Source organism: Mastomys coucha, unplaced genomic scaffold, assembly GCF_008632895.1.
Source record: "Mastomys coucha isolate ucsf_1 unplaced genomic scaffold, UCSF_Mcou_1 pScaffold22, whole genome shotgun sequence".
In the NCBI taxonomy this organism is placed as follows: Eukaryota; Metazoa; Chordata; class Mammalia; order Rodentia; family Muridae; genus Mastomys; species Mastomys coucha.
Window position 1 is genome coordinate 181142343 of NW_022196905.1, and position 27473 is coordinate 181169815.

At 43.1% G+C, this 27473-nt stretch overlaps 1 protein-coding gene across 3 annotated transcripts in view; it reads left to right on the forward strand.

The window, feature by feature from the left end:
• The first annotated feature begins 6501 nt into the window (after window positions 1-6501).
• Window positions 6502-27473, forward strand: part of Zdhhc2 (zinc finger DHHC-type palmitoyltransferase 2) — a 66042-nt gene continuing 45070 nt past the window's right edge. The window contains exon 1 of one of the 3 annotated variants that reach the window (XM_031339580.1): window positions 6502-6985. In XM_031339580.1, the coding sequence (XP_031195440.1) occupies window positions 6859-6985 (127 nt within the window). In that variant the 5' untranslated portion in view covers window positions 6502-6858. The remainder of the gene's footprint in view (window positions 6986-27473) is intronic. The other 2 variants (XM_031339581.1, XM_031339582.1) reach the window with 2 other exon arrangements.

The window sequence follows — 27473 nt, forward strand, 5'->3', positions numbered from 1 at the left end:
ATATATATATATATATATATGGATGTATGTGATGTATATTATATGATGTATATATGTCTGTATGTGTATCTGTATATATGTATATGTATATGATATATATAAGATGTATATATGTATGATGTGTATATGTATGTGTGTGTGTGTATATAGACACACACACACACACATACACACACACACACACACACACACACACACATATATATATATATATATATATATATATATATATGTTTAAAAGATTTTTTTTTGAGACAGGGTTTCTCTGTGTAGCCCTGGTTGTCCTGGAACTCACTCTATAGACCAGGCTGGTCTCAAACTCAGCAATTTGCCTGCCTCTGCCTCGCAAGTGCTGGGATTAAAGGCATGCACCACCAAATACAAACAAATATATTATGCATGTGTATGTTCCCAAACATGCATATTCTGCAATGTGAGTGTAGACCAGAGGACAACTTGAGGGAGCCAGTGCTTTGCCTCTGCCCCATGATCTCTGAGAACTGAACTCAGGTTTTCAGGCTTGTAGGTAAGTGTTGCTACCCTCTGCGGCATCTTACCAATCCTGGGTACCACTTTAATCTGCACTTTGCTTCACATGGGATAACATTATCTGGCTACTTTCCCAAAATAGTGTGAGTCCTTGTTTTTCAATTCTTTGGATAAAAGGCCACAAACCCAGAAACACCCAGCCCAGACCTCATTACTGGTAAGACACCCTTTAATAAATGGGATGCAGAATAAAATTAAAACTGATGGAGCTGTAAACATAACTAAAATCTTATTGGTTTCACAAACACACACATACACAAATATGTTTCTCTAGATATATATGGACCCTGCAGAATCAACAGAAAGACTGGATGGTCCAGTTTGAGCTGGAACAAAGGAAACTGGTACACAGCCAAGATCCTGGCACTGAAAAATGCTCTCCCTAGAGTACCACTGCCATCCTTGGCATTTCTGGGATACTTGCCACCACCCCACGGGGTTTTGTTGCCTTTGGCCAGTCTACTGGCCTTTTAGTGGTTGCTCACAGGCAGCAAATTCTCCCATCAAATGTATGTCAGTGTCTTGTCCCTTAGAAATAAATGTATGCTATATCTTCTTTCATATTTGGAGTCTAGACTTCCATACACACGTATGTGGACACACATGCTGTAGAGGGGACTATCTGGAGTGAAGAAAATTCTTAAGGAGATGAGAAGGCCGGATAGAAAGTCGGATAGGGGAAGCAAATGTGTACGAACAAAGCACAATAGTGTGTTAGGAAAATGTCATGGTGAAACCCATTATCTTATTCCAACTAACAAATTAATTTGAAAAATTATTTTTAAACTCTCTATGCTAGAGATGCTGACTCATGAACCAGGACACCTGCCCACCCTTGGGGTAAGTAAGCTCTGCCCTTTCCCATCTACAGGTAAGAGAGGGTATTAGTACAAACAAGAGCAGTTATTTAAATGAAAATTTCTTATTTTCGGGTATTACTCTTCACGTTGCACGATCGAGAAGCAGAGTCCACGTGATTTCCTCTATTGAAAGATTATTTTTGCCTTTTTAAATTTCTATGTAAGGTTAATATTTTTATTCATTAGCCACTAAATTATAATGTGAAATTCTATAATTATAAGTGGTTATAATTATGTGTAATTGATCATTAAATCATAATTTTTAATTGCTTTGGTTAAGTTAATGTTTCGTGCTATTTAATCTGTGAAATGCCAAGACCCCAGCACTACTTAGAACACTCCTGCCCCCTAGTGGCCAGACACGTTACTGAGTCCACAGAAATTCTAGCGTGCTTGATGGGGGAATTGACCAGTTTGCCCCCATTATTTTAAATTTGTCAGTATTTTCACTCAATAGGCCACATAGCAAAATCATCCTTAGACCGTGGAAGTGATCCTTAAGTCTGTGTAGCCAATTCCAGAACAACTGAAAACAACTGTTGAGAGCCAGGGTGCTTTTGTAAGGAAAAATTAAAGCTTTAAACCTGTGCTGACTAGGAAGAAAAGTTATGGGCCTAAGAATCCATCACAAACTGGCCACATAGGCCTGGGAAAGAGCAAACAAGTTGTTAGATATCATAAGAGCTGGCGGGTCAAGAAGACATAAAAATATAAACATAGAGGAAAACATCTAGACAAACGAGGACATGTCCAAGGCCCAGGCCTGCAAAGATGTGCCTGGCAGACACTAAGTAATGGACCATCTGGTCCTCTCAGATATGGTTTAAGGTCAGATGCTCTGTTGACTCAGATTAACACCAACCTTAGGAATTTTCCACTCTGTTCTGCACGTAATAGTTAATATTTGAACTAGCCAATCATGTATGACCACACTGATCCCTTTGTTCCCTCAGACCTTTTCCCTATAAAAACCCCTAACTTTCAAGCCTCGTGGTCAGCTCCATTATCTCCTGCATGAGATAACTGTGGTGCCGAACCAGGGCATCCTGAAATTAAAATATACCTCTTGTAATTACATCAAGATGTGGTCTTTCGTGATTCCTTGGGTGTCGTCCTCCCGAGATTTGAGTGGGGGTCTCCCCCAGGGGTCTTTCACTTTTTCTACATCAGTATCTAAGCACGGTTTCATACCTGTGCTTCCTAAACTGAGATCCTTCTCTAAGACTACTTTCCTTTTACATGTGTCCAGAGACATCATGTTTCATGTATGCAGGTTCTTCTCTCACAGTGACTATCTCTGCCACCGCCCTCATTAGGGTTTCTGTTGCCATGAGGGAGCACCATTGCCAAAAGCAAGGCAGGAGAAAAGGACTTATTTCATTTTTGCTTAAACTTTCATATCACAGTCCGTCACTGGAGGTCTTCAGGTGTAGAAGTTAGGCCTGGTTCTTCCTCCCAGCCCCATGCTCCCAGAGATAAGACTCAGACTCAAAATACATTTGCAAATAAATACCTTGGCCATAGAGCTAGGCTCTTCTCTGACTAGATCATAACTTAAAATAACCCATTAATCTAATTGACATTCTGCCAAACGGCTGGTTACCTGAGCTCAAATACCGTGAGCCCATCTTGTCACATCTTCTGGAGGAAGCTACCCACCTGGCTCTATCCCAGAATTCTTTCTGCCCCCTGGATATTGTGCCTTCTATTTCCTGCCTAAGCTATAGACATCAGTTTTATTATTGACATGTACCATGTCTATATAGACACAAGATATTGTCTCTATCGTCAGGACCAAAACTCAAAACTGATCAGGAAAACCATGCTGGCGCAGATGCAGAGACCGTGGAGAAAGTGCTGCTTACTGGCTCACTCCTCAAAGCTTTCTCAGCCTCTTTGTTACAGGACCCAGGACCACCAGCCCAGTGATGGCCCAACCCACAGGTGGCTGTGCCCTCTCCCATCAATCACTAAGAAAATGCTCTCTAGGCTAGCCTACAACCTTATCGTAAGGATGAATTTCTTAATCAAGGTTCTCGTCTATCAGATGGCTCTAGTTTGTGTTAGGTTGACCTAAAACCAGCTACCACAGATGCTTAACAACATGCACATAACCTGGGAGTCACGAACACCATGGCTTGCTGGTTCGGCCTCCCACTCCCCAAAATGATCATCTTCGTTCAAGGAAATAATAAAAGATAGCCTTTCCACAACAAGAAAGTCATCAATAAATGAAAATAGATCACACCTCCAGCTTCATTACTTTCTATCATTATAACTGGAGACGGTATTCATTATGTCATACCTCAGACAGTCAACTTTTCACACATCTGAGAATACTAAAATTCAGAATATACTTCAAAGATATTCTCTGACTGCAATGCCAATCGCCAAGAGTACTTTCAAGAGGAAGTAGTAACTATGTCAATAAAATTGGGTGCGCTGGCTGAGAATTGAGATTAGCCTGGCACGGGGGTTAATGGAGTTTGGTGCTTTCTAGAGACGAGGTGGGCTCTGTGGCTTCTGGGCTTGGTTGTCATGGTGGTTTCTTGATACTTAACTTTTCAAGAGCCTGGGTGAAGATTTTAGCATGGATCTGGGAGCAGATGCAAGATTTGGAGTTTCAACAGCAAACACAAGCCGGAGTTGAGAGCTGGGGACTGAAAAACCAGGAGGACTGGGATCCAGAGGGAATGATGATCAAGAATTTTTCATAGAACCAAGATCTGATCACAGGAATCTTGTAGCTTTAAAATAGGGTATCTTTGAGATGTGTGTGCAATTTCATAAACTTTTGAGTGGGCAGAGGTTCCCAGAGAGGCTTCGCCGAATGGTTTTATGGCCATTTGAACCAGAACAGACAGGTTCTCCTCAAAAACAAACATGTCCCCTCACCTTCTTCTGCTTGACTATTCACCCAGAGATCCTTGTAGTCTTTTAAAAGATAACTAAAAACTAGAGTTGAAACTTAGATAGCTCTGTGGTGGATAAGTTTCTGGTGAATTGTGTACAGTCTTCAATCCATTTCCCTGCAGAAAGGGGGATCAAAGGCTATCTGTTCCTGAGAATGAAAGTCTTCTTTGCAGGCTCATGAAAGTGTGGTATCTAGCACTGGCTCAACTGACCAAAGAGCTTGTATTCATGTACGCCAGTTTATGCCTGTCCGATTAGAGGCCAGGCGGAGATAAATCCTGTCATTGTGTGGCTTCAGACGTGATTCTTCCTGCCTCCCTGTGCTAGACAGTTTCTGAGATGACATTGAGCTGTCAGCAACTCAGTTAACAGTAGTGCCCTTAACGCCGCAAAGAGTTAAAAATCCCTCACAAATACCCTAAATGTGAACAATAGATGTTCTAATAATAAAGTAATAAAAATGCGGCCTATAAAATGTTAAACCTGCAGACAGCTTATGTCGAAAGCTGAGTAGAATGATTGTTCCTCCTGGCCTGACCTCAAGCCCTGAGAGACTGTGGAAGATGGCACAGGTGTCATCTGTACCTCCCTACAGGTATTTGAAGGACACAGTGACACTGTCTCCAGGGCTCCCAGGATTGAGGGTGGGTTCAACCGCTTTTGAATCTTTGGTAATGTCCATTCATCTTCACCTCTTCTTTACGAGGTATCTTGGTTCTGAAATCACCATTCCTCCCTGTCGGTCTAATTATTTTAAGAATTGGAAGCTGGTGGAGGATATTGAACCCTCGGTCTCCAGCATGCAAAGAGAGAGCTACCCCCTCAATTCCTTATTCTAATCTGGTTGAGATATGAAGCTGATTTCTGTGGGAGGAGCTAAGGATGGCAGGGAAGTTCTGTTTTCATTCTAATCCACCCTAGAGAATATCCAAACAGAATAAAACATCACAGTAAAATAAAATGACTCACAGGCTTAGAACATTTCAGTGACAAAGTCCCTCATGAGCCTGACTACTATTTCCCATGCACTTTCAAATGCCGGTGAGCGAGCTTGTTTCTGCATTGATGAGGTAGCTGTTTCAGGGACATTGGCTTGATATTTAATCCAGTCTTAGGAAGATAATTGAAAAGCCAAGGGGACTTAATTGAAGCTGGGTTTCTATGCTTCAGTATTCTTATCACGTTTATCAAGTAATTGTACCCAATATGGTTGTATGGAGTAAATATAGTATTCATTAATGATATCTGGTACCTGTTACACATACTAATTGTTTATATAATGGGAGGAGTAATCTCAGAAACATGTATCTTTTTCCATTCACCAAAAATTAACTGTGGGATATTTGTTCTAACTACCATTAGGATCATGTTCCAGTGGTTTTGGCAACCGCTTTAAAATCTGCTATATGCTAAATTTAGAATCGCTATCACAGTCAAAAACACTGTCAGGCTGGATAGGATGGGAAAGAATGCAGAGAAGGGATCGCTTGAGTCTTGGGAGATGGGAGCGGTAAACTTTACTCTTAGAATCGCTAGACAAATTAACACAAAAAGAGAGAATCTTCTCTCAGCAAAGATCTGCCATACCTAACTCTAGTCACTGTCGATGGGATGGATTCACAACATAAAATTCAACTTGTTTCTCCCGGCTAAGACCTCTGGCAACCCTCTTCGGTGGCGATCTGGGCACCTAGGTAGGCGTTCTTATGCCCAAACACCATTACTTTGCTGGTCTGTTAAAGAAACTGACCACACTTTGGCTACTCTCAGCCAGTTTACTGGCACCCACAAGTTAAAGCGAGAATTTTCTTGGCAGGATGCAGGGGTGCGGGCCTGAGCGCCTAACGACTTGGTGGCGCAGTCCTCCCTGGGCCTCGCAGGTGAGGCGTGGGATAGCAGCTGGCTGGAGTCCCGGGGGGGTCGCTCGTCCCTCCCACGCGCGACTCTGCGCAGCGTGTCCCCATCCGATCCGGGTGCCCGCTCTGGGAGTGGCTTGCGGCTGGGAAGGGTGACCTAGAGCGAGTGTCCATTCTCATTACAGTCCCGCGATCCCGGGCCAGGGGTAGGGGCGGGAGGGCCAAGGTGGGCCACCGGGTCGCCACCTTGAGCGACCTCTGCGGTGGCCCGTGGCAAGAGCGCACGGGTGGCCGAGAGTCCCGGGGCGCTGTGGGAGTCCGAGCCCGCATCCCTGCACCCGCCCGAGGGCGCAGCCCGCCGCGCCGTGGGAGGTGGCGAGGCGGGGACCAGGCGGGGACCAGGCGGGGGCGGAGCGGAGCTTCCCGCCTCCTCGTCGCCTTCGTCCTCCCGGCTCTGAGCCGCCGCCTCAGCCCGGCTGAGCAGCGGCAGTCCGCGGCGCCCGCTCGCCGCCGCGGGATGGGGAGCTAGCGCCACGGCGGCCGCGGTGGCCGCAGCACAGCCAGCCGCCGCCCCCGGGCCTGTCCCGCCGGGTGCTCCGGGAGCTCCCAGCCCGGCCCCGAGCCAGGCCCGCGGGCGGCGGCGGCGGCGGCGGAGCTGGGCAGGTGTATGCGGCTGGAAGATGGCGCCCTCGGGCCCGGGCGGCGTAAGGCGGCGGTGCCGGCGGGTGCTCTACTGGATCCCGGTGGTGTTCATCAGCTTGCTGCTGGGCTGGTCCTACTACGCCTACGCCATCCAGCTGTGCATAGGTGAGTGGGTGCCCCGCGTCTCGAACCCCACACGCAGTTCCCTTGCCGTCCCGGGACTGCCCCGCTCGGCGATTGCTTCCACTCTGGGCACCCGCTGGGCTCTCCCCACCCCTCCGCGCGCCCTACCCAGGGCGCTTCCCAATACCTGCTTGTCTGCGGCCCCACACCGCTGTCCCCTTCCCACGCCCCCAGCGGAGGTCAGCCAGCCTCCTGGAAACCTCTTTGCACTCTGTCACTCCCTTGGGCTCCCCTGGCAGCTTTCGGGTTACCCGGTCACCTCCACCCCAGGATGCATGGCTCGGAGTAACCGTCCCCCCACCGCCCCTCGCTGCCTTTCACTCAGGGCTGCCACCCTAGCCACACCCTCTCGCTGGGCAGAGCAGGGGACCACTGTGGTCACTGGGGCCGAGAAGCTGCACTGGAGGCCCGAGGGCTGGAAGCTGGGCCAAGAATCAGAGCTGCGCCAGACCCGCGAGGGGAAATGCTGGCCTTAACCTCCGGTGGCAGAGCCAGTTTCTTTTCGGATTGGCCATAGACCCACTTTTTAAAAAATTGTGACAGGACTCACTAGCGTTGTAACCGCCTGTGTGGTTTGAGGGTTGATAGATTAGCCACTTTCTAATTCCAAAAGAGACAGGAAGGGCCAGCCACTAGAAAGTAATTTTCGAAGACCTGTGAGAAATACAGATGCTAGGATAATAGAAAGCGGGGCGGGGAAACCCATCATCTGAGGTTCTTAACATCCAGAGAGCCAAGTGGCCCCAGTCCAAGATAAAGCCTCTGAATTGGTGGGTGGGGCACTTTCAGCACTGAAGTTTTTTTTTTTTAAGGTTAATTATTCATAAGCGGGGGATACAGTTATGAAACTTAATGTAAACTTTCTGCCTTAGGAGGTTTTGTGAAAGCTGATGTGTGTTACCAGGAAGAAGTGTTCACACAGGGGATGGCTCTTCCGCCAGTGACTTGTGAATATTTTGTCTGATGTTTACCCACGGAACTTACTACCCTCTGCCCTAACCAAGTACTAGCCTAGGGTGGGATACAGGAGTAAATAGCGTCCGTTTCCTTAAAGCTTTCCTTAAAGCTGTCCAGCCACCTGAACAGTTTCAAAGCTTCAAGCATGAAGTGCAAAACCTTATCTGAAGCCATCTCATCTCCAAACGTTGGTCATGTGAGAAATGGTGTCAAGATGATAACACCAAAATAATTTTGACATAATTTTCAAGATAATTGAGCCTATCTTCACATTTCATATAGTTTTTAAATTTGCTATTATTACTTTGTCGACTAGATTCAGAAACAGCATTTTAATCCCAAATTAAGTGAATTTGTCTTTATTTCAAAAATTTAAAAGTAATCTATACTGACAGTGCATGTAAATATGTAATAATTAATCATGTACAATGTATAGGAAGAGCATTAAAGAAAGAAATTAAAGTTTCTGTATTAACAGTTAATCTGTAAATAGGTTGCTTATTGATATACACTATATATGTTATATAACTATTGGGAAACTTTGTAGTGTTTTACTCCTTCACCTCTGAGAAATAATGAACAGTATCATTTGTTGCAAAAGAGGAATGCCCTAGAAGGCCTTCACTATCAAAATAGCCAGCTTGTTCTTTATTATCACATTAAGCTAAGAAGCTTAGCCTGGCATAATAGCTGTCTGTCAAGAGGAAGCATTTAAAGGTACAGAGGTTTCCTCTGTCACAGGCAGCAGATGCTCCAGAGGAGGTTTTATTTTACTAAGTGGACTGAGGACCAAGGAGCTGCATAGAAAATTGCTATTATATCTGAACCATATATTGTGCTTGTGTGTGTGTGTGTAGTTTTTGCTTATGCTGTGCATGTGTGTGCAGATTCACTACCCCATGTGAGTGAGTGTAGAAGCCAGAAGTCAGTATTGGGTATCTTCCCCCAGTTACTCTCCAATTTCCCTTTTCAGACACCTTCTCTCACTGAAACTGGAGTTCACCTTTTCCCACTAGCCTCGCAGGCCAGCAAGCCCCCAGGGTGGGCCTGTCTCCACTGACTAGAGCTGGGATCACAGGCCTGCACTCAACCAGCTTTTAGGTGGGTCTGAGAGAGTCTGAACTCAGGACCTTATGCTTGTCCAGTGAGCACTTTACCCACTGAGCCATCTCCCTAACCCCTGTACCATACTTTATGCATATTTTCATAATTTTAAAATAAAATATCTTTGCCATCCAAGACACCCTTTTCATAAGTGACCATGGGACTTAGAAGGCTAAGTTCCTAGGGACCATGGTCTCGCACCTGATAACTACCCACCTCTGGTGACCAAAAGTACCACCACGGCAAAAGCAATCAGAAAACAGACCATCGCAAACAAATAAGTGGGTGCAGAGCTCTACCCACACTAAGCTGTTGGAAAGTAGTTTTAAATGTTTTCATTGTTGTAAGAAACAAAGGACGTGGGTTTTATAAGACATCTAGATCCTAAAGGCAAGATGGCGAGATTCAGGAAGGTGAGCTTGACTTTGGAGACTGTGGCAGTTGCTCAGTGGTGTTCTCCAAAAGCCTTGCACTCACTGCCTGAGCTTGGTTGGCTGAGAAGTTGAGGTTAAAGGTACAGTTGTTCTCTAGGCACAGGGAAAGATGGCGACCAGTGTGACTGATGCACACAGCCAGCCTTCCCTGCTTTTCACAAACAAAGAAAATGAGAGTGCCAGCCCCGCATCCCCACCTTCACATTAATCCATCTCCTTCTGCCCTGCCCTTTGGGGATGTTTTTGTCCTCTTGGAAGTTCTTATTTACAATCATATTCTTCAACTTTCTCCTGTGAAATATTGGCCGGGGTCGGAACCAAAGGATAGGAGAGGTCAAGGACTGAAAAGTGAAGTAGGTTACGCACAGACTTCAGCAAGCAGGGTGATTTACCCTGGTCTTCCTTCCACATCTGCTGTCAGCCAGTGATGACCCTGAAGATAAATTACTCTATGCCCTTTGCTGAATGAACTGCAATTTAGGAGTAGTGCTTATCCTGGTATCCTTGGAAACCGGAGATAATGATGCTCATTACAGTTAGTTTCTATATTTAACGACGTGCATGTATGTGGCTCTCTAGGCACATTCTCGGTGAGCATAATTTTTGCTTGGTGTTTGTAGTTTACAAAAATAACTCATCTCTTTGGGAATGTGTGTAGATCTGAAATATATGGGATGTAGAGGTAATGGAGGAGTCAAGTACTTCAGATAAAATGCATCCAATTCTGACAATAAAAGACTAAATAGGGCTATTATACGGGTAATCGTGGAGAATATTTTTATATGCTTTGCTAGTTAATAAAACTCTTTTATCATATCCCCCAGTGCTTTCTTCTCTCTCACTTATCCACATCCCTCTTCCTCCTGCCCTTATGTCCATCCCTGGCTTCTTTTATGTCATACCCATCTTTAATCTATTCAAATATTAGCTATAGCATTTTCAATATGGTCATATGCATTCCAAGGGTTAAAAAAGTATAAGGGTGTGTACTTAGGATGTACAAAATTAGAGGGTAAAAGTGCCTGCAGCCTTGCATGTGCTTCAGTGTATATGCTGGGCTCGATGGGTGTGTTTTACAGAACCACCATATAATTAGCATAGAAACATGCATGTTGAAGAAGGCAGTTAAACTGGTTCCTCTTAGGTGCTAACATTTAAAATGTATTTGCATGTTTTTATACCCTTTGTCTTGCTATAAGTCCAAATTTACTAAAAGCTCCTAAGATTATTATGAGAGATGAACACGTACGTTTGCTGAACCATTTTGGTGTCTTGCTTGCTATGATTTCACCTTCAGCACGTGCTGTTGTTCCTAGTGGTCAGGATCTCGGCCAGATCTTTCTGGGGTTTGGGGCCTGTTTTAATGGAATGAAAGCCCACAGAGAGTGCTAAGGGGTTAGAGCAGAGTGCTGGAACAGGTGAGAATAAGCCATCAGAGGGCAAGCAGGCTGCATGGCTGGAAATACCCAACGGTCACCATTGCTCCCTGGGCTCTTTCATGAAGCATAAAAGGAGGAGGATCTGGTTAAGAAGGGGTGTGGTTTTCACAGTTCTCGGTTTTGATTGGTTGATTAAGTTAAAGAATCATTTGTTCTATTGCACATGTCCCATCCCCCCCATGCATCTCATTTAAGTTTGTATGTTTGCCCTTTTATGCACAGACAAAACATGGAAAACAGGAGATATTCTCTAAAGAGAACCTGGTCTAGCTTTATTATTTATGTATCCCAAAACAGCTCAGGCTGAATTGTCCTTTCCAGTCCTCTGCTGGGGTAAAGGGGGAGTTTGATTGAATAGAATCCAAGTTGGATAATTCTTAAGAGGAAGAAAACCCTTATTCCATTTTGGGGGTGCTGTGGGCATGCAGCTTGATGTTGCTGGCAGATTGCTAAGTGCATCATTCAAAGAGGGGTGTGTTTGTGCACAGCTCGAGAGTCTCACACTGGCACGAGATAATGTTCATGTGGCCCAAGACAAGTGGGGTCCCAAGGTTTCTGAATGATCTCCTATGCTTTTCTGCCTGTCTACCGAACAGTTACTACTAATTATACACTCACGGTTCTGAGCTTCCTTGCAGTTTTACTTAAGTCATTACATTCCACCACAGCAGTTTCCTAAGCTCAGAGGTAGTTTAGGCAAGTCTCATCCTTACTGTAGAGAGAGAGTGGAATGCTGCATTAGCTAAAAGTTCTATGTCCTTCCTGAAGTGTCCCAGAGGAGGGGTCCCCTGTGGATCTCACCACTCTGGTCAGGTGTTCTGAGGCTGAGGAGGTAACTCAGTTAGTGAGTGATTGCTATGCATACATGAAGACATGAGTTTGATCCACCACACCCATGTAAAAAGCTGGCCATGGTAGCACACTGGCAATCCCAATGCTGGGAACATGGAGACAGGTGGCTCCCGGGAAGTCACTGGCTGGTCTACCTAGCGTAACCAGTGAACTCTAGGTCTATGAGAGAGACCCAACCTCCAAACCAAAATAAAGAGCTAGTGAAAAACGACCTCTGGGCCGGGCAGTGGTGGCACACGCCTTTAATCCCAGCACTTGGGAGGCAGAGGCAGGCGGATCTCTGAGTTCAAGGCCAGCCTGGTCTACAGAGTGAGTTCCAAGACAGCCAAGGCTACACAGAGAAACCCTGTCTCGAAAAACAAAACAAAACAAAAAAGATGACCTCCAAATATGCTCTCTGGGCTCTATACACTAGTACACATGTACACACACCTCAGCAGTGATTGCAGCCTATTACCTTCCAGTCTATGTAATGAAGATGTTTAAGAATTTGAAGAAGGCAAGTGTGATAATGCATGCCCATAATCCAGCACTGGAGACACAGAGGCAGGAGGACTGTCAGTTCAAGGCCAGCCTGGGCTACTTACTCACTTCACTCTCTAAATAGATGAGTAGATAAATAAGACAATAAGGGCTGGTTAGACGGTTCAGCAGGTAAGAGCACTGAATGCCCTTCCGAAGGTCCTGAGTTCGGATCCCAGCAACGGTGGGAGCCACACGGTGGCTCACAACCACCCGTAATGAGATCTGATGCCTCTTCTGGTGTGTCTGAAGACAGCTACAGTGAATTACTCCAGAGAGAGCAGGGCTGGAGTGAGCGGGGCCAGCAGAGGTCCTGAGTTCAATTCCCAGCAGCCACACACATGATAGCTCATGGCCATCTGTACAGCTACAGTGTACTCATACACATAAAATAAATAAAAATAAATCTATAAATAAATAAATAAAAACAGAATTGATCCACATATTTAGGGATCCATATAAGGGTACGCTGACTCACTTTCTGTTCCTTAAAAACAAACAAATATCCCCAAGGATAAAAGACACCCGCTCTCATTTTAGATTCTGTTAAGCTCTGTTCTTCCATGAGCCAGACCCACTACAATCTCAAGGTCAGAGACTGAAGGACCCTAAAGTATCTTCGAAAAAATGAAAATGCATTTGAGACATGAAAAAAAAAATTATTCTTGCCGTTGGTACACTTTCACTTTATAAACCATTGAGGACATTAACGTTGTCTGTCTTTTAAGATCAGGGAGACAGTTTAGGGATATAAATGTTACTATCCTTGAGTATAAGAACAGTTTGAAATGACACGGAAGACACATCTGTAAAGAATTGAGGCATTCAGAGCATTTGATACTGCTATACTTTAAAATAATGTGAATATACTCTTTGAGATTGTTGTTGTTGTTGTTGTTGTTGTTGTTAAATATTTTTAAAATTAAAACCTTAGTAAGTCTGAATCCAAAATTCAAAAGTTTAAAATATGCTTCAATTTCTGGATCCATGCTACCGTCTAACTTTAATATACTGATTCAAGGCGGAGTAAGAAGGGGAAGGACGATGCTCACTCTGTGTCAGAGCACTCTTTGTCCCTTGATTCTCAGGATAATGCGGTTAGGCTTCTTTTTTTAAAACTGGAAATACCACAAGTAAGAGAGTTGACATTCTTAACATGTAGAGATGATTGCCAAGTGTTAAATGAACTAATTTATCTGTGTTTTTTAATTGACCTTCAATTTTTTTTTTGATATGAGGGCATCCAACCAAAAAAAATGCAAATAAAAGTGACAAGAAGAGCTAGTCATCAGAATTCAGTTTTAATTAAGCCATACAGAAGTTTGCTTCTAGACTCTTCCTGGGATTGTCACCCACATCATAACATTTCTCCAAGTGTTTCTCATTACCAGAAACTGAAAGGCAAATTCTCTAAATCAAGATTCTCTGGGGGAAGGGTGTGTGTGTGTGTGTGTGTGTGTGTGTGTGTGTGTGTGTGTGTGTGTGTGTGAGTGTGTGCGCGCGTGTGCACCCACACAAAGGTTAGAAAAGAGACAAAGCTGAAGGAGGTTCAACTGTTGAATGCTGACAAGTATTTTCTTCTGCAGAAATTATTTGCAGAACTTAATGTAATTCATTAAAAACCAAGAAAAATTATGGGCCAAGACACCCAGACCAACCTCCTTCAGCTTGGACACGAGGAAAGGGAGCTGCCTTTCTCTTGCCAGCTCCACAGATGGGTGTTAGGGTGACAGAAATGGACTATGGACCTGCCAGGAAGCAGTAAATGGATCCTTGGAGCTGCATGAAAGGAAAATCAATGAAGAAGGTGAAAAGACTCAGAAAGCACATCGGCAGTAAGGCTGTCAAATAATGATGCGGACTACATCTGCACGTCTCACAGTCAGGACCAAGTGTTCTGGCTCCGGCTGTGAGACCGGGGTGGTGGCTCGACTTTCATGGGGCTTACATGAGGCACAGACCCACTTTTCCTCCACCCACCTTTAGTCTGTGAAAATAGACAGAGTTTCCTGAATATGATTCACTGAATCCATGGGAAGACTGAAGAAGAATATAGCTTAGAAAGTTCACAGAAGCCAAGAGAGAGGATGGATGAAGTAGACGGAACAAGCTGAGCTTGCTGTTTGTTTTTTTTGTTTGTGTTTTGTTCCACGGTGAAGAGAAAGCAAAGGTAGTTTCAAGAAACATGGGCATTTGATCTGTTTTTGATTTTTGTGCTGAGAAATGACACCACTAAGACACAAAACTAAATAGCAGACAAAATTACTGAGATAAATTATATGTGGTATGTGTTAGGATGAGCTTGCAATGGAATGTTCTTTATTGGCTTCTATTTGTTTTTTTTTTTTTATCTTCTGGAAATCTTACGATTTTCCTTCTCAAAAAGATGAAATGTGGGGGTTTACTTACGTGATTAGTGGTAGAATATTTGCCTAGCTTGTGTGGAGTCTTGAGTTCAGTCTCCGTCACCACATATATACACACACACATACACACACTCCACCACCACCACCACCACACAACACATTACACACACACACACACACACACATACACTATAACACATACTACACCACAGATGTATCATACCACATAACACACACACACTATACCACACCACACCACACCACACCACACTACACACACACACACACACACACACAAAAGAAAGAGAGAGGCAGAGAGAGAGACTCACACATAAAGAGAACACACAGAGAAAGAGAGAAATAGACACAGAGACACACCGGGAGAACTACATTGTGTAGTTTACCCTGTGGATTCCATGTGTTTTGACGGTTGGATCATTTCTCTCATTTCTCCCAGCCTTCCTTTCCTTAGCAAGTGGTTAGATCTGGGCTCTCCTGAGATTGTAGCACTCTGTCTATAATGACTGTTGAAATAACTCTTCTCTAGCTTGAAGATGATAAGTTATAACGGGCCAGAGATTCCTCACGCTGTCTGCTGGTTGAAGCAATACTCCAAAGGCGGTTAGAAAGACACTTTTTATGTGTGAAGTTCCATTATTACTATTTAGAAATATTAACGAGAGTTTGTCACAAAAACATAATGTCATTGATTGACTGGGGTGTTTGATACTCCGTTTGAAAACCTGTTGGAAAGTGTTCTTTTGATTCCTTTGAGGGGACTTTATACATTTTGCTTCTTACTGTCAGATGCTAACAGTGGAAAGGTACAAGTTATTGCAGCAGGCAGCAGGGCAGGGATTCGTGTAAAGTAGGTAGTTTCTGGGACTGCTCTGTGCTCCCTCCCTCCCTCCCTCTCTTCCTCCCTCTTCCCTTCCCTTTGAAATAGACCCTGCTATGTAAGTGAGCCTGGCCTAAAGTTTGCCTTTGCTCCTTCCCCAGCCTCCCAAATCCTGGGATTAAAGTGTATGCTATCAGACCCCACTGCTTTAATTTGTAAGAACCATATGAGAGCAGTAAACCAGCGATGATTCTTGACAATCCCTCTTTCAAAATTAAGCCGCATTTTTGCCACAGCTATGTGGCCTTTTCTTAATTTGACTTTTCATCTGACGAGGACTCTTAAATTGAATTTATAATGCCAGGGCTTGGAAGTGCTGCAAAGTCCATATTTAATTTTAATTTATTACTTGAAAGTCACATACACACATGGAATATATCTTGATCCTATACACCGCCACCCCATCTCCCTCTTCAACCCCGACTCGAGAATCTCATCACATTTTCCTTCCCGGCATCCTTCCTCCAACATCCATTTTTGTCTGAGAGAAGCTCTTGAGCCAGAATCAATACCAGCTGCATGTGTCATCCTCTCATTTCTCTGAACACTTCTGTTCATTTCTGACACTCTGTTGACTGTATTTAAGAATGTAAATGAGGTCTCTGCATACACCGCTGGGCTGGAGACTTTGCTAATGCCTCTCCCCGGTGTCTGAGGATTTTTTTCCCACATGGACTGTACAATTAATTACTTGTTAATGGCCCCTTAGGCTTTCCTCACTACTATTGTGACCGAGAAGCAAGATGCCTCAAGGAGCCTGTCAATCAAATAACCCTAGCCAACAGGCAAAAACCCCTCATATATGCCTTTTAAAACAGAATGTATGCTATCCGGAAAGCATAAAATGGCTTTGAATCAATTTCAGTCTCCAGGATCATCTTAGACTAGATATAAAATTTGTATGAAGCCTTCGTGTAGCTTCAAGAACCGTATATCTCTGGTGATTTAGTGAAATCATTCTCTTTTGTTTTCTAGTGTGCAGTTAAAATTCCATTTTTGGTTCCTGCGCATTTTGTATAAAAAGGAAAAAAATACATTTTCACTGCATGTGAAGTGTGTTTTGGGAATGAAGTGACTTTAACCTCAGACTAGGGACTTTGTGGTATAGCATGTGCTTAACATGTCCGAGGCCTGGGGTTTTCTCCAACACTAATAAACAAACGAAAAAATCCAGACAGGCTTATGTCCATGATTCCCTGGCTCATGTCCCCAATCCCTTTGGGGGCCCATGGGTTATCTCAGTCTCCAAGAGGTGTGTAACTAAATCTGCAGAGTGGCTTTTCACTGGGTTTGTAGAGATGGCACGATTCAGATTCTGTCTGCAAAGTACATGTAATCCACATCAGCTGTACTTGAGTGGGAGAGGCAGCCTGCTGAAAAACAGTTGGCCGGGCTGTAATGAGAGATGCTTGATATCCGTCAGTTATAAAGGAGGTGAAAAATAATTTCAGTTATGAGTCTCCAACTGATAGTCACAGGGTTGCTCTGAATTGCAGGACTAACCTGTGATCCAGTTCATCACTAAGTGGCAACCCCATGTGACATGCATTAGGAAAAAAGACTGTCAGGGATTTATGTACTTAACCCTGACTGCTGATTATCCAGGGCCTCTCCAGGGAGGCTAAGGAGCGAGCGGGAGAAGAGGAAGGGCAGAGACCAGTCTGTCTTAATCAAGACTTTCATTATAACACATTTTTTCATGAAATACAGTTAGTTTCAGAAGTAGATACACTTAAAAAAAAAAAAAACTAACATATACAGGGTTGAGAGCCATATGTTAGCCAGAGCAGAGGAGATGGTATCAATTCACTATAGATTCTCACACACTTAGCCTATAAAAAGTAACTTCAAAATCCAAGGAATCAAATGTGTTTCAAGCATCCATAACCTTTGAACAGTTTTAATGTATTCATTCACAATTCACAAACATCTATTGATTGGACTTTGTCTTAGTTAGGATTTTTATAGCTTTCATAAAACATGATAACCAAAAACACTTGGAGAAGAAAGGGTTTATTCTGGTTTACACTTTCTGGTGACATCCATCGCTGAGAGGAGTGACCGGGAGTGAAGCTAGAGTCAGGAAGTGAAGCAGAGGCCATGGAGGGGCCCTGCCTACTGGTTTTCTCCTCGTGTCTTTCTCTGCCTGCTTTCTTATACAACCCAGGACTCCCTGTGCAGGCATGGGACTACCCACAGCTACCTGGGCCATCACTACTCAATCATTAATCAAGACCATACCCACAATCTTGTATTTAGGCCAATCTAATGAAGGCATATTCTCAACAGAGATTCCTCTTCCCAGATGGTGTCTAGGTGATAAGTTGACAAAAGCTAAATGACACAGTCTTGGAGCTCACACTGGAGTTGGGGAAGAGATGACAGGTAAATGATTATGTAATCTGTTAGAGGGTCATAGTGTCCTGACAAAGAGTAAAAGGGCCAGAGGGATTGGCTGCTGGGCATATAGCGTTGGCCTATAGTACCAGCACCTGGGACTGCAGACAGGCAGAGTGAACATTCAAGGCCAGGCTAGGCAACTTGGCAAGACCCTGTCTGAAGACAACAGCAACAACCCCCCACCTCCAAATACCTAAACAACAGTAGCAGCAGCAACAGAGACAGCAGCAACAAAGCAGGAAGGTTGAGTATGCAGAAGGTCTCCATTTCAGATAAAATGGAGGGGCATACAGGGGATAGAGCCAGAAGACAGGCACGTCAGGAGATAGAGCCAGAAGACAGGCACGTCAGGCAGAGGGAAAGAGCTGTACAATGCTCCAAAGCAGGATCGTTCAACAGTTAATAAGTGGAAAGGAAATAACGAAGAACTCCATGGCAGTGACCATGGCTGGCACGTGCATAGTGGCCGTACTCTTTCCTATGAGAAAAAAACAGTCTATTTGTTTTTAGGAATGAATGAACGTGTGAGGAATAACATCTGAATTTGTTTAATTGAGCCCAGTGGAAACAGTAGACATTCAAAGCAAAGAAAATGGAGTCCTCCATGAGAAGATCTACTTTTTTATTATTTGACCATTCACATTTATCAACAGGCTTATATTAGTATTTATTTACACATAGTTATGCACATATTTTTAGGGTTGCAAGTAAATAATTTTTCCCACCTGGACTTTGAGTGTGAATAAATGTAATAAGGGATTAGTTGAGTTAACTGTAGATGTTATTTGAGAATTGATAGGATGATACAGTATAATAAAATATATGTATAATAATAATTACTCTTCCGACTGGGTAAATTTTATGAACCACTATACCTATAAAGTAAGATGTACTTGAGGAAGCACGCAGACTGAGCCAGCTTTGTCCAGACACCCACCCCTTATTTTTTGTGGTCCTCGGATAACTAAAGCTTCCTTTAAAAATACTAAAATTGTTACTCTCCTGAGGTTTTGAAAATGACTGTCTAAAACATGTTTCAATTCCTTCCTTTCCTTTCTCCAGCCTTCCTAAGAATGTGCTGAACATAATGTATTTCCTATTGACTAGAAAAGGTCACAGGAGAGCAGGGCTTGCTGCTTTGCCCGGGCATTCTTTTGATTCTCGGGCACTGAGAACTTCAGCAGGCTCATGAATGAGCTACTTTACTAGCAGAGATGCCTGGCTGTCTTTCTCTGCTTATCATTCTGGGATTACTTCCCAGGGTAAGGGAGAACACTTCAGCTACAGTTCAATATTAACATATTTATGATTGTGAATAGACTCTGGAATAGGTGGGTTTTGTTTTTACTGTGGCAAAGGATAACATAAAACCCACCATTTCAATCCTAAAGTTCAGTGGTAGTCTGTTCATTTGAATTACTGTACCAATAACCAATACCTTTCTCTGGGATAAATTAAATTTCTATACCTATTAAGTAATAATAGCCCCACCCTTGGAAGTCACCATGCAACTTTCTGACTGAGAGTCCAACCATTCTAAGGACCTACCTGCTATGAGAGGAAATGTGATATTTGAACTTCTGATGCTTCATTAGTGTAATGTCTTCAAAACTCATCCATACTGTAGCATGTGGCTCAGTTTTATGTTTAAAGACTGGATAATATGCCAGGCATGTTATCTGTGTGCATGTGTATACCACATTCTGTTTGTCCATGGATATTTCAGCTAAACTTTTACTTTGGCTATTGTGACTAATGTTGCATTAACAGTGTGTACAAATCCCTATTTGCATCCTTGGTTTAAATTCTTCACAGCTATCTAGGAATGGAATTCCCAAATAATACAGTCATTCTCTGTTACTTTTCTAAGGATCACTGTACAAGTATTCCAAGGAAGGTAATTTGGTTGGAAAATTATTCCAGAGGTGCTTATAATAGGTGTCCAAGTGTGAATGTCTGTAGGGACAGCCAGGAAATGTATCAAGACTCCCTATCTTGCCCTTCATGGTTTAGCAGTAAATTCTTGGACAGTGAGTTGTGAATAGTCCCTCCTCACCAATGGGGAAGCTTTTGTTGCTGGGTTGTGTGCCCTCATGGGAATGCTAGCCACTGGGCATGCTCGAGGCAGAAAACATAATTGCTGTTGCTTTGCCATGATAGTGGGTAAGCAGGAGTTGGTTGGGAAAAGTGTGGAAATCAGTGCACTTAAATTAACACCATGGGCACATAGTGAATAAGCACCATGGTTGTAGATCCTGACCCAAAACCCAAGGACAGAACATAATTCATGAATGAATGGATGAATGAATGAATGAATGAATGAATGAATGAATGAATGTATAACAAACCTTCTATAGTTTGCTTGCGGGCTGGAGATCCTAGAAACCCAATGTGAAATCTATCCCAACAGGGGATAGATTAATCAAAAGATGAAATTCAGTTCAAATATTGATGACTGCCCTCTTAAAAACAATGTTATAACTTCCAACATCTATTAAGGAATGTATCCAGTATGTAATCTGGTGCTTTTGCCTACTATTGCTCTGTTCTGCTGTAGCACCCAGGCCTTCAGCTGTGAGCTGCATTGATGATGAAAAACCTGCTTTGACTTCAAGTGAATGTTCCTCCTTTGCAGTAGCTTCCAGGTAGTCTGCGCTAACCCTGTAGGGCGCTTATTCATAGCATACGGGGTACAATCTGCTACAATTGGGACGGGAAAGACATTGCATAGTGCAAGCTAGAACCAAAGAATGACCATATAATGCCCCAAAAAGAAGGAATATAGAAGGACTTTGTGACCATATGACAGGGAGGTTCCCAAGAGCAATCACGATTCCCAGTGGTCCAAATGCTGCAGAGCAAGCGAGTGCGTAGCCTGAGTCCCATGAAGTTTAGCAGAAGCCAGAACCCAGTGCTAGAACCATAGCAGTTAGCTGAGGGCACTAGCATTTCACGTCACACTTTATCTCCTCAAGTGCAGCCTTGTAAATTCTGTGCCAGTGAGTACCGTGAACACGGCAGTGAGAATTATAGCCTTGTGTAGCTCTTTTCTCTGGAGAGCTGTGGACTGGTACCTAAGTGTCAAATAAGTTTTATGAACCTAGGAATGTTGGCTTAATTTTAAACTATGTTGTGTGTATTCTTTGGTTGAAAATACCCTGTATGATGGCTGCTATCCTGAGGTGAGGGTAGTTTTAGGTAGTTTGCTTGGAGAACACTGCTTCTCTCTTCTTAATGTTTCTTTCTCACTACCAACACAGCTAATGTTTGGTAGTGAGAAAGAAAAAAAAAGAACATATTTTGTCCTCTGTGATAATTATTGCCATACCAGATAATGAAAAACTGATATTCAAAAACTTGGCATTCAAAAAATATGACAAAATTGTTTCTAACTGTTATAATTTTTTTTAGATATTTTCTTTATTTACATGTAAAGTTCTCCATTCCCAGTTTCCCCTCCAAAAAACAAAGAAACAAACAAAAACAACAAAAACAAACCCCTGTTGCCTCCCCCTTCCCCATGCCTGCCACCCCACCCTCTCCCACTTTCTGGCCCTGGCATTCCCCTACACTGGGGCACAGAACCTTCACAGGGCTGAGGTCCTCTCCTCCTATTGATGATCGAATTTGCAATCCTCTACTATACACATGTTGCCTGAACAATCAGACCCCTCCATGTGCAGTCCTTGGTTGGTGGTTGAGACCCTGGGAGCTCTGAGGGTACTAGTTAGTTCATATTGTTGTTCGTCCTAAGGGGCTGCAAACCCCTCAGCTCCATTGGTCCTTTCTCTAACTCCTTCACTGGGAAATAATTAAAATACAAGTAGGAATTTTGCTTGTTAACAGTGTGTACATATGGTGGTTTTAAGGAGAATGGATCCCATAGCTCCTATGTTGACTACTTGGAGGTGTGACCTTAATGGAGAGAATGTGTTGCTGGAGGTGGGCTTTGAGATTTCAAAAGCCTGTGTCGTTTCTGGTTAGTCTGTCCATCCTTGTGCTTGTATATCAAGATCTAAGCTCTCAGATACTGCTAAGCCCCATGCCTGACCATGCTTCTCACCAAGATGGTCACAGATTCACCCTCTGAAACTCTAAGCCTCTAATAAAGCCTCTCTTCTATAAGTCCTTGGACATAGTATTCAATACAGCAACAGAAAAGTAACCAAAATAATATATACATGTAAATACGGGTAAGACAACGAATGATGATCAGTTACACTTGGCAATGTGGGAAGCATGATCCTTCCAGCTATAACAATTTGGTTCTAATAAAGTCATGTCTGAGGATATAGAATCTTTTTGACTTTCCAGCTTATTACGAGGGAACCAGCTAGAACTGGTGAGAGCCCAGCATCCGCTATACAGTCCGTAGTTCACAGAACTTTCTCATGGCCTCTCTGGCTTTTCCTTAAGGACAAATATTTGAGACTGAGAAGGAAGAGGGTTGGAATCAAAAAGGTCCCATGGTGAGTTGAACTTGGAGTTGAGTTGTAGCCACATGTAGAAAATGGAGGGTCCAAGAAGTGTATGCAGAATAAATAAGTCACACTCACACTGAAGTCAGTACAGCTTGCTGGCACTGGGAATCTTGGTTTTTTTTTTATATATTGCTTTAGTGTGTGTGTGTGTGTGTGTGTGTGTGTGTGTGTGTGTGTGTGTGTGTGTGTGTGCATGTGCGCATACATGTGTGCATGCCTTTGTCACAGTGTGTAGATGGAGGTCTTTTGAGTGTGTTCTTTCATCAAGTCATTGAGCCATCTTGCTGGCCCCTAACTTCGCCTATTTCAAGACAGAGGTTATTGGATTCATTGAGTGAAATGAGAATACTAGCATGAAGGAACCGGCCTAGAGATCAGATTTCCCTATGTATCTACACTGCTTCTTAGCCAGCAATTGGGAACCACTTTTTAATTTGTAAATTTGAAAGTAGCAGTGAGCAATAAAGTCATCTTTGCTTCCCTCTCAGAACAGATAAACTGGAAGATGTCAGCCAGGCGGTGGTGGCGCACGCCCTTGATCCCAGCACTTGGGAGGCAGGGGCAGAGGCAGAGACAGGCGAATTTCTGAGTTTGAGGCCAGCCTGGACTACAGAGTGAGTTCCAGGACAGTCAGAGCTACACAGAGAAACTGTGTCTTGAAAACCAAAAAAAGAAAAAAAAAAGAAAGAAAGAAAGAAAAAAAGAAAGATGTGCCCATTCTTAATGATTTAAGTACAGTCTGAGGATGTGTTTCTAGTGTTAACTAAGTGTGCAACTAGTGTTAACTACCAACTGTAGAACGGACTACATAGGTATTTATAGTATTTAGAGCAATCCAATGACCATCAAATTGTTGAAGCAATGATGTTAAGTCTGTCATATCCAGTAGCATGGATGAACTTGGAGAACATTATGCTGAGAGCAACCGACCAGTCACAAGGATGAATACTTATACCACAGGATGTGAAACAGCCAGACTTAGAGACATAGGGAGTAGACTGTTTAGTGGTTTCCAGAACCTAGAAGAAGAGCAGAGTAATGGCCTGTATTCACCAGCTTAGAGTTTTTCAGGCATATTAGATGACTGGGCTCTAGGAACCTGTTGTCTATTGTTGTGCTTAGACTTAACACTACTGTAGTGTGCAGTTAAAATGTTTAAAGGAGGCAGATCTCAAGCTGGGCCATTGCTGTGATTAAAAAGAAAAGTGGAGATGTTTTCTTGCTATTGGGGCAAGAAAGAAACAATTCTAGATTTACTATTTTCACAAGTGTAAGGACTGGGAGTCCTAAGTCAGGGCAGCCCAGCCTTCTGTACTCCTTGCTAGCAGCTTACCCAAGCTGGGATGAACCCTCACAGTGTGCTGGGCTAAAGTCCTTTCCCTCTGCATTGCTGAGGCCAACTATAGGATACCCCGGTGGTCTGTTACCCATCTTGCCGGAGCAACATAGCTCGTATTCAGTTTTGAAGTGCAACACTCAGTAAAGGGTAAACTCAGGCTGGGCCCATGAATATGGCTATTGGGATATTTTAATGGTGGCTAAAGTGTTATAGCATCTATTCCTAGATATTCTAAGCAGGCTGTTAGAGGAGGGGTAGTAGAGGGTCTTTTACCTCTTTACCCTGTTTTCTGAAGTCTTCTTGAGAAGTAACTAAGTAGGATGGGTATCAATTATTGGCAGATAAGCTGAATAAAGGTTATTGAAGTTGGGAGCCATCAGAGGTGGAACCAACCCAGGACCAGAAGCCTAGCAGAGTGCATGGTTTGGAGGCATCAGATGTCACAGGTCCTTGAGAGAATTTTGGATCAGATAGGCCCATAGTTAGCTCTCAACTCCATATCTTATAATTTGTCTGCCATTAAGACGCTATCCTATCTCTGGAAGAAAGTCTCATACTTTATAATATGACCCACCTCACAGTCTATAAGGTTTAATGTGATAAACATTTAAGATTAAGCTCAAATTTTCTGCATATGGCATTCGTCAAATGATTTCTCTTTAAAAGTCAGTTGAGTACCACCATTATCGTCTGACCCTCACTAGCCTCAGATTCTCTCTTGTCTCTGTATAGCCTTTGCCCTACTAAAACTAACCTCTGATTTTGGAGGACATTGTAAGCTACAATGCTTCCATTCAAAAGTCTTAGGTTAGAGTTTCAAATCTGAGGGCATCAGAATGTGGCTGCATTTGGAGATAAAGTCTTTAAAGAGATTAAATTAAACTAAAACGAGGTCACTGGAGTAGGGTCTAATCCCTTATGTGTGCTGTCTGCAAAAGAAGAGGACGTTTGAAAGCAGGGTATAATAGGGAAGAGACGTTCAAGAAGAAAGGCTTCAGGCCACCAACCTTGTCCGTATCTTGCCCTTGGCTTTTTCCACAGCCTTTTTTTAAGAACTCCATGCTTGCTACTTTGTCACAGCATCTCTGATAAAGTAACCAAGTGTCATTGCTGAATATGAGGGGCAAGTCAGGAGGAAAAGAGGGGTTGGCTAAAGAAATAAGTGACAGCTCACCAAGCTGGGCATGTGAGCATACTATGGTAATCTCAGCTACTCAGGGGAATGCCCTAAGAGGGCGGACCCAGTAGGGCAGCATAATGAGATGCTCAGAAGAGGCTGCCCTTCCCCCTGATTTAGCTTGTTTTGTATGGTTGCTCAAGATGGCCAGTGATGTGTTACATTTTCTTATCATTTTCACCTAAAAGATCTTGTCCCAATCCAGCCCTTATCAACTCGCATTCCCCTTTGAGACCAACCCTCGAGACTCCAAATTCACTGTGCTTCTGGTCTGTTTTGTATGTAAATCTACGAGCACTGAGAACCAGGGAATGCCTCTCCTCATTTCTCTGGCCACATCTTTATCCACATTTCGACTATGAGCCCCTAATACATGCCAGGTTCTATGCCAAGTGCTTTTGTTTCTTCTAATTTAATTCTCAGAACAGTCCAGAGAGATGAACTGAGTGTTTAGACAGGAAAAAAAAAAAAAGCCTAGCCTAGATAAAATGTCAATGAAGCTGTAAAGGCAGGATGCACATCTCAGGGAACAATCCAGAAGAGGACCAAGAAAGAAAAATAAAGAATGAAGAGACAGAAGAGTGTGGTTATTAACAGTCAAGATGCACCTGCAGGATGGTAAGGAACACAGGGCTTGGTGCCAGAAGAGCTTTTCAGGTTCAACAAAACACAGTCAAGCCTGTGTTCTAGAAACAAGCACCGAGGCCTCAGGACTAAGACAGTGCAAAGATGTGATTATGAAGGAGAGGTTGGCCAGAGCCTGATCACTTGTGACCTCAGGGAGGATGGAAGGACGTGGTGGTTTTATTTTCAATGCCGCACAAGTCTTGGACTGGTTTTTAGGGAAATGATTTTGTCATCAGTTTATGTTTTAGTAGAAAATATGGTTTTATTTTTTAATTGAAAGGTGGAATTTTTTTTTTTTTTAGAGCTATGTGGGGCTCCACTGTGGGACATAGAGTGTCAAGGCTGTATGTAGTAAGGACTGGTTTCCATGGTAACCCAGGAGAAAGCCATGTATTTGGAGCTTAAGTTCTACACAGTTGAAGCCTCCTCTGTTCTCTTTGTTTCTATCCTGTCCTTCACAGATCAGCTTAGTATATGAATCCAATGGCAAATTTATTTCTAGAATCACTTTTGACCAAGGTTCTTAAGTTATTTTTTCCCCCAGAAAACATTAAAAGATAATAGTTTAATTTTAGAGGAGGAGGCCTCTTTAAGATAAAGTACAATTTTTTTTGTTTAAACAGCAAAATTCTAGCTCAGCTTTTCTGTGTATGGTGATCACGGTAGCACTTATAGAGGGGCTGGAGTCCAGGTTTCCTGTGAGGTGTTAAAGTGCCAGTCAAGGGGCTTTTGAGGAGTGGGAAGTGCAATTCAGAACGTCTAGAGGGCTGGAAGCATTGTGTACCAGAGGAGGTAGGATCCAAGGGTAGAGAGGAAGGTGGGCTCTGGAATGATTCCTAAAATTACCATGGAATATGAGGATCATGCAGAGAAGTTTTATAAAGACTACACCCCCAAAAAAGGTGAGCAGGATTGAAGATAACATTGTAATTGAGTACATGGACCCAAAGTTAATTCCAATAAAAAATCAAAATGGAAGTAGATATGTCACAGGAAAACAAATTTTAATGTAGGAGAAGGAGGAAGCTGTGGTTGGAACTAAACTGGAAACATTCATAGGAATAGCAGGGCTTTGGCATTACAGTGGCCTAACGATGGTGCCAGTTTTGATCTTTAATACATTAAAGATAAATGTGAACCTATGTGAACCATAGTGGAGCATATGTCCTTATTACATGTTGGAGCATCTTCTGGGTATATGCCCAGGAGTGGTATAGCTGGGTCCTCAGGTTATATTATGTCTAATTTTCTGAGGAACTACCAAACTGATTTCTAGAGTGGCTGTACCAGCTTGCAATTTCACCAGCAATGAAGGAGTGTTCCTCTTTCTCCATATCCTTGCCAGCATCTGCTATCACCTGAGCTTTTGATCTTAGCCATTCTGACTGGCATGAGGTGGAATCTCAGGGTTGTTTTGATTTGCATTTCCCTGATGACTAAGGATGTTGAACATTTCTTTAGGTGCTTCTCAGCCATTTGGTATTCCTCAGTTGAGAATTCTTTGTTTAGCTCTGTACCCCATTTTTTTAATAGGGTTGTTTGGTTCTCTGGAGTCTAACTTCTTGAGTTCTTTGTATACATTGGATATTAGCCCTCTATCAGAGGTAACATTTGAAATGTAAATAAAGGAAACATCTAATAAAATAAGATGAACATGAGCTTCTTGAAGGGTGTCTATAAAGACAAAGGATTCTGCTATAACATGCTTTCACTGGCTGAATTTATCCAAGATAAATTCATAGTCGGTTTGACAAAATTTTCCAAAAATGAGCCTAATTAGATCTACTAGGATTACTTAAGCATAAAGAATTAGCAGTAGGGAGAGGCCATTGAGGACTTCCATAGAAGCGGTTGCAGTAGGAGATTAGATATAA